This window comes from Alnus glutinosa, chromosome 1 (genome assembly GCF_958979055.1).
Source record: "Alnus glutinosa chromosome 1, dhAlnGlut1.1, whole genome shotgun sequence".
Taxonomy (NCBI): Eukaryota; Viridiplantae; Streptophyta; class Magnoliopsida; order Fagales; family Betulaceae; genus Alnus; species Alnus glutinosa.
Window position 1 is genome coordinate 6256840 of NC_084886.1, and position 7561 is coordinate 6264400.

The 7561-nt window shown below is 35.8% G+C and overlaps 1 protein-coding gene across 1 annotated transcript; it reads left to right on the forward strand.

Moving 5' to 3' along the window:
• The first annotated feature begins 1396 nt into the window (after positions 1-1396).
• Positions 1397-6280, forward strand: LOC133862814 (protein FAR1-RELATED SEQUENCE 6-like). Its single transcript, XM_062298722.1, has 8 exons — positions 1397-1842; positions 1945-2222; positions 2312-3648; positions 3927-4008; positions 4095-4219; positions 4326-4581; positions 6034-6090; positions 6183-6280. Exons 1-8 carry the CDS (start codon positions 1397-1399, stop codon positions 6278-6280), a joined length of 2679 nt encoding a protein of 892 aa, XP_062154706.1.
• The last annotated feature ends 1281 nt before the right edge of the window (positions 6281-7561 follow it).

Below are 7561 nucleotides of genomic sequence, written 5' to 3' on the forward strand. Positions count from 1 at the left end.
CGACCCTGTTCATCTCTTTAGTATATTCAAATTTAAATTATCGACAAAAATATTTAGTCTAGACCGCACTACTTATCATTGTGTTGCATGGTATAATATTCAACTTCCATCGTAAATTTCGCAACACAATTTTGTTTCGTACTTAAATCAATAAATTACTGTTCTACCAAATAGGAATGGGATATGTTTGTTGCACTTCAAGTGTACATCAGTTGTACACCAAATCTGACGTGGACCACTATTTTTTTTTTTTTTTTTTAAAAAAATATCACTAAATCGCTGAAGGGGGAAATGAAAACTCATTTCCCCCTTCCAGCGTACGTTTGACGCTCTCTCTCTCTCTCTCTCTTCGGCTGGCCGGCCGTCATTCACCGATGCCGACCAACCCCTCTCTAGTTTTCCGGCGATTCTTCTCGTTTTCCGGCGTGCTAGCTCTTCTCCGGTGTGCTCTCTCTTCTCTCAACTATGAGTTCAGATTCTCAAGGTATGCTATGTGAAGAAAACAACCAATAAATAAACAAATAAAGTTGGATAAAAGAAGACAAATGTTGTTGTTTAAATGCTACTGGGTTTGTTTATGTTGTTCTGGAATCTATAAAAGTATAAAACCAGTATATGAAATGCAACCAAAACATCCGCACAAAACAGTAACGTGAACAGTATAGTGACCAAAAAAAGACATAAATTTTCCGGAATTTTATTTTCCCCTTTCCCAATTTTCCTACCAACCAAACAAAACCCAAATCAAAATGATCAGATACAAATTACATGTACCAATATCTGGCATCAAAAGCACCCAATATTTCACAACAAATTGAAAAATCTGGGGAAAAAAAAAAAAAGCAAGCAAAACAAATTTCCAACGAACCCACTAGAGAGAGTGAGAGATTGCTTAACCAATGGAAGTGTAATTATTAGAATCTTTGATGTCATGCAATAGATTGAAAATTAAAAACTTCAATGTTGTTCCTTTCTTATCTTGAGTTTTTTAGGGAAATGGATGTTTAATTCATCATATTGATATTTTAAAAGCCAACTCTGTCAGGTATGTCCAAGTAGTATTTTCTGAGTTTCAGTCTACTATAGCTGGTGGAATAAAAAATAGACCAAGAAATGGACAAAGAAAAACCAAATTATGCCTAATTTGATCAAATTTTGACTAAAACATGAAAATTTGATGCATTTTTTCTGTTAATAGATGTCGGCATCTTAAATCTAAATTCTTTAATTTTTATAAGAGTATTGATGTACGCAATATAGTTTGCCTAAGATGTTACAATAAGGTATTGATACAAGATGGTTCTCTAGATTGCAACTTTTCACTTTTTTATTTTTGAACTTTGTATCCTTTTTTGGATAGATGATCGTGAAAAAAATTGAAAAATCGAAGGACTCAATGACGTTTATTTCGGATGAAGAGTTGAATAATGACGAAGAAAATGTGGTACTACACACGATGTTAAAGGATGATGAAAATGTTGAAGAACCGAAGGACTCCGTGACGTTTATTTCGGATGAAGAGTTGAATGATGAGGAAGAAAATGTAGTACTACACACGATGTTAAGGGATGATGAAAAAGTTGAAGAACCGAAGGAATTAATGACATTTAGTTCAATAGAAGAAGTTTGCTCATATTATAGGACGTATGCTAAGCAAGCTGGTTTTGGTGTGATACAACGAAGCTCGAGAAAAAAAGCTGATAAAAAAACATATGCAATTCTTATATGTACTCGTGGAGCCCCAGAACGAACTAGAAAAAGTGATGTTGCGAAGCCAACTCCAGCAACTAAAAGAACTTGGTGTAGTGCCAGGATTTGTGCGACTTTATGTGATGATGGAACGTGATTTTTTAGTAAAGTTGAGCTGAAGCATAATCATTCGTTAAGCCCGGGCAAAGCAAGATTTTTTAAATGCAATAAGAAAATAAATGATGCTGCGAAAAGGAGGCTTGAGCTAAATGATAGAGCAGGAATACGTACAAGTAAGAATTTTGAATCATTGGTTGTTGAAAGTGGGGGGTTTGAGAGTCTTCCCTTTGGAGAGAGAGATTGTCGAAATTATATTAACAAGGCAAGAGAGCTTCGACTTGGTAAAGGAGGTGGTCAGGCACTTTGTGATTATTTCAGTAGAATGCAAAAGCAAAATAGTGGCTTCTATTTTATGATGGAGATGGATGATGATTCTAGGTTGCGAAATGTTTTTGGGCTGATGCACGGAGTAGGTCAGCGTATGAATTCTTCGATGATGTTATTACGTTTGACACGGCGTACTTGACAAATAGATATGACATGCCATTTGCTCATTTTGTAGGAGTGAATCATCATGGTCAGTCGATACTGTTAGAGGCAGGACTAATATCAAGCGAGGATACAGACACATTTGTGTGGTTGTTTAAATCTTGGTTGGATTGCATGAACGGCCGAGCCCCAAGAGCAATTATAACAGATCAGGATAGGGCTATGAAAAATGCAATCGCAATAGTTTTCCCTGAAACTCGACATAGATATTGTCTATGGCACATTATGAGAAAACTCCCTGAAAAGTTTGGAGCACATGCTAATTTTGATGGCATTAAGAGTGCCCTGCAATCTTGTTTGTATGATTCTCAAACAATTGAAGAATACAAGAAAAATTGGAAAAATCTATTGGAGAGCTATGATCTTCACGATAATGCACGGCTACGTGGGTTATATAGTGAGAGAACATTTTGGGTGCCGGTATACATGAAAGATACATTTTGGGCGGAAATGAATACCACACAGCGAAGTGAAAGTATGAATGCATTTTTTGATGGTTACGTGCACTCACAGACCACATTGAAAGAATTTGTTGATCAATTTGATATTGCTTTAAGGCGTATGGTCGAGAATGAAACACATGCTGATTTCGATTCTTTTAATCGCACAATCCCATGTATAAGCCCACTCCTTTTAGAGAAGCAGTTTCAAGATGTTTACACAAATGCAAAGTTCAAAGAAGTTCATGAGCAGTTTGGGAAAGTTATGACTTGTAATAACTCTCATCTTAAAAGTGAAGGCGCGATTTCTACCTATGAAGTTATTGACTACGGTGTCGTTGTTGGAAGCCGCACGATAGAAAAAACATTTCTTGTTTACTTGAATGAAGATGAATTGGATGTGAAGTGCACATGTGCATTGTTCGAATTAAGAGGCATCTTATGCACTCATTCTATTTCTGTGTTAATGACAAAGAAAGTGACAGCATTGTCATCAAGATATGTTCTTGACAGATGGAGGAAGGATATAAAGCGAGAGTATTCTATGATTAAAAGTAGTTTTGAGGCTATTGGTGATAATCCTAATGCCCAACTACATGACAAAATTAGAAATAATTTGGAGGAATTACTATCGCTCACAGCAGGAAAAGTGGAACGTTGCATGGATGTGATGAAAAATATTGATATGTTAAAGGAGAAATTTCGTGAATTAAACCTTGCGCTAAGTCACTCTTCCCATCGCATTTCAGCTGCTGTTGCATCCTCTAGCTGTAATGAAGTCGTTAAAAGTAATGATGATGTGGCGTTGCAAAATAATCAAGTGCTTAGTCCTATTAAGGTTAAACGTAAAGGGAAGCCACCAAAATTGAGAAAGGTGCCCGTTATAGATAAAGTAGCCAAGGAATCCAAAGTACTAACAAAGCCACCAACAGACAACAATGCCAAACAGAAGAGATGAAGGAATCAGGTTGCTACATTTTTTTTTCCCTTCTCTTGAAAACATGTGCACTTCCCCTCAGAGACAACCATTTTACTCGTGTAAGCCTCCAAAGCAACAGAAGATGAAGACAATACATGTCAAACTCCATTGCCTTCTGTAGCTCACGACCATATAATTCATCCTCAGGTGATAGTTGATAGTTGATAATTATTTGATATTTTTCGTACTTATTTAGCGTGTGTATGCAGGCTTCTATCGCTTCAGCATCGACAGTGCCTCAAACATTGGGTGGTCATCATGATTCTATTGTTTCTCAAGTATACTTTACGTGTATTTTTTATTTCGTTATGTTGGCATTCCATTTATGTGGTTTCTATGTTGGAATTTTATGGAACCTTTCTTATGTGTGCATTAAGTGAATTTGCCGGTTGATCCAAGACATGGGTTATCCATATTGGTTCGCCAACACAAGTACGAAGAGGCTTTCACTGCAGCCCTACAAAGATGTGATGTGTCAATTGTGAACTGGCTATGCTCCCAAGTAAAGTCATCTAATCTAACAATTTTTAGAATGACGTGACTATATTGTCTTAATTATCGAAATTCATTTTTTTTAGAACTATGTTTATTGAGGTTGATGTTTTCAGGTTGATCTACGGTGGGCCTTGACTGTGGATCCACTCCCTTTGAGCCAAGTAGTATTGCTCCACTTGTTGCGGCAATTATCCTATTGTATTAATTACAACCCAGCCCAAATTGTTGCTTGGATGACAGACGTTGCTAATGTCATAATCCCAACTGACCCGACGATTGCATTGCATGTGCGGCCCATCTTCAATGAAGTATATGATATGGTCAACCATCAAAGTATCTTGCCCAAAATTACTGTTGCTGAGCGCTCAAGTATCTGTCTTCTGATTCAAGTCATTACTTCCACGTTGGGAATGTAGTAGTTAATGGTATTTTTGAAGTCTTTGCTCTCTTTGGGTATGGTTCATGAGGGTTGATAGGTTGAGTTGCATGGTGTTTGATGAGTGCCAAAAAGTGTATATTTGGACCCCTTAATTTACATTAGTTAAACCTTTAGCTTTATTACTTTCTGATGTTTTGTTTAGTTTTGGTGATTTTACGTTTTTGCAGGACATAAAGAGAAAAATGGTTATTTTCAAGCAAAAATGCATAAAAGCTGGAGATTTGGAATTGCTGTGAAGTTGATCGATCGAAATTTTCTCGATGTCGATCGATCGATTATAAAATCGATCGATCGATCAAATTTATGCGGAGCTGGAATTTCAGAAACCCTAGCTAACTCTATAAATACCATTCTTTTCTCATTTTTAGAGGGAGAGCCGCTGAGGAGGCCGCTTAGGAGTGCCCTAGGGGCCGATTTCACTGTATCTTAGGGTTTTTGGGTCGATTTTGACCTAGAACTTCAAACTTTTGTAAGTTTATTCGTTTTTAATGCATTCTTGTAGTTTATTTATGTTTTCTTTGTTCATGTCTAGCTAATACTTTCATCTAGGGTTGAGGATGAAACCTCACCAATGAATAGAAACTGAGTTTCATGCTTGTTTATGCTATTTGAGTTTATGGGCTTGATTTCTCATTGTTCTATTTCGATTTTTGAGATTATTTTTGGGTATCTCTTTTGATTTCCGGATACAAGTGATGATTTGATATAGTTTCATTAAATTGATGGCTTGGGTTTTCTTGTATGTTGGATATTCATTGTGTTTCATTCTATGGATACATTTGATGATTTAGTTGAAACTAGATATCTTTTGTGATTTGTGGAAGAATGGATTCATTGAATGATTTAAACTATTTTTGAAGCAAAAGTAGAACATACCTAAGATTTGCATTTGAAAACCTCAAAATATGTGTGATGAGTATAAGATTAGGTTGTTGTGATTTGGTGAGTGTGGATTCCAAAACCCTAGACCCCTTTATTTTCATTAATTTCGTTTATGTTTTATTTTATCAAAAACCCATAAATTTGGAACTAGGTTAAAATAGGATTAGTTTGAATAGAGATTAATTTTTACAACACAATTTCCTGTGGGATCGACCTCGCACTTGCATAACACTATATTGCAAAACGATTCGTGCACTTGCGAGTATTATAATTTGCACAACAGTGTTCACTAGTTTTGCTTTGTCATAAGTCTTTGCTCTCTTTGGCTTTGTTGCTTTATATTCCCATCTTTTCTTTTCAGTAGTAGCGAAGGGGAACTACCATAATTTCATGTGCATTAAATTGCCTCTGGAAGATGAACATTTGTTTATGATTCTGCTATGTTAAATCTACTTTCTCTTATGTTATCTGTATAACTGGTTAATTTTGTTAATGGCAAGGACCTGGTTGTGACTGTGATATCCGCAATGGGAGAGGAGCAGATTTGTGCTTGTATGGTATGTTTGATTTTTAAGGACTTATGTTCATTATCTCATGAAATGTGTTGGTATGTTTGATTTTTTAAGGACTTCTCTCCTCTCAAATGCAGCCATGAAAGTGAAATGTTTTGTCTTGAATGAGGTGGTGGTGGTGGTATTCACAACAGTGGTTACCACGACATTGTATGCAGGAATTGCCAGCAGCTGAGTCATATGAGCAGGGATTGAAATTTATTGAAGCTTGGGTTTTCTTTGTGGATTTTGGTGGGTCTTGACTGTGGGTTTCATGGAGTTTTCTTCCTTTTTGTGTTGATTAATTGGTTCGTCCATTTTTAGGAGAAAACATTTGTAGCCGATTGGGGGGAAAAACAAGGTTATGTGATTTTTTGGTAGTTGCTAGCTTCTCTTAACTGGATTGTTGGAATGTCAATTGAAATTATGGGGTTTTTGTTGTTGTTTGGGTTACCGTAAAATGAGAAGGGGAGGATGAAATTTGAGTTTATTTTTTGTGGTTAATTTTGGTAGGCTGATTGAAAAGATTTTGGGTCTTTAGGTGTATATTGTTTTGTGGCAAGATTTTCTTCAAATTCTTATACATGCATGAATGGCGTGGACATTTTTACTGCTGTGAAGCTTATTGAAATAAAAAGTAAAAAAAATAAAACAAAAAATCAATCTTTTGTCAAGGTTTTGAAAAGCATATCCATACATGTATGACGATGCTTTCAAGAGGTTGAACGTATATAACTTACCAACACATCTAAAAATTGAGTGCTTTGCTATGTTTATTTGGAGACTTGCAGTGTAACGGGAAGTCAAAAGATACACAATTTCTCTTAAAGAATGCTATAGATGAAGAGATCCAGAAAAACTTCAAATGTTTCTCCTCTGCTTTATATAATTTTAGTTCTCCAAACTCAGGAAATTTGATACCCAAAACGAAATTTTAGTTCTCCAAACCCAGAAAATTTGATACCCAAAACGAACATGAACAACACAATCGGTTCATCTGTCCAATATAATAGTCAGTCACACATCAGTTTCTTTTCTCTTCTATTTTTATGAACGGCCAAAACAAAGAGAAAAATACACTCAACTTGAAAACAACACAAGCAAAATTTGTACAGGAAACCAGCAACAACACATCCCCTGCTTCAGGACAAAACACAGCAACCAATCGAAACAAAAACCAAAACCATCTTCAAACTGCCCAAAACAAAACAAGCAGCTAGAACAGAAAAGAGGAACAAAGCAACTAGTAGTAGAACCTAAACATTCGACCATTCCATCTATTTCTCCAAGAACCAAGTAGCCAAGCTCCATTCAACCATTCCTCAACATAAACATTAGAGAATGAATGTTTGAAATGCTTGTTCAAAAAAAAAAAAAAAACAATTGTAAACTATGGAAACAAAATAAAGAGTTCAAAATAGAAACTACAAGTTACAAATTCAAGTACATCATCTACATTCCATTATATTCCAGAGAT

Excerpts from the sequence above, each read along its gene's own strand:
- LOC133862814 (XM_062298722.1), top strand. The coding sequence starts at position 1,397 with ATGACGTTTATTTCGGATGAAGAGTTGAATAATGACGAAGAAAATGTG. Across the intron at positions 3,649-3,926 it reads AAGTAGCCAAGGAATCCAAA|GCTTCTATCGCTTCAGCATC; the intron begins GTACTAACAAAG and ends GTGTGTATGCAG. Across the intron at positions 4,220-4,325 it reads TGAACTGGCTATGCTCCCAA|GTTGATCTACGGTGGGCCTT; the intron begins GTAAAGTCATCT and ends TGATGTTTTCAG.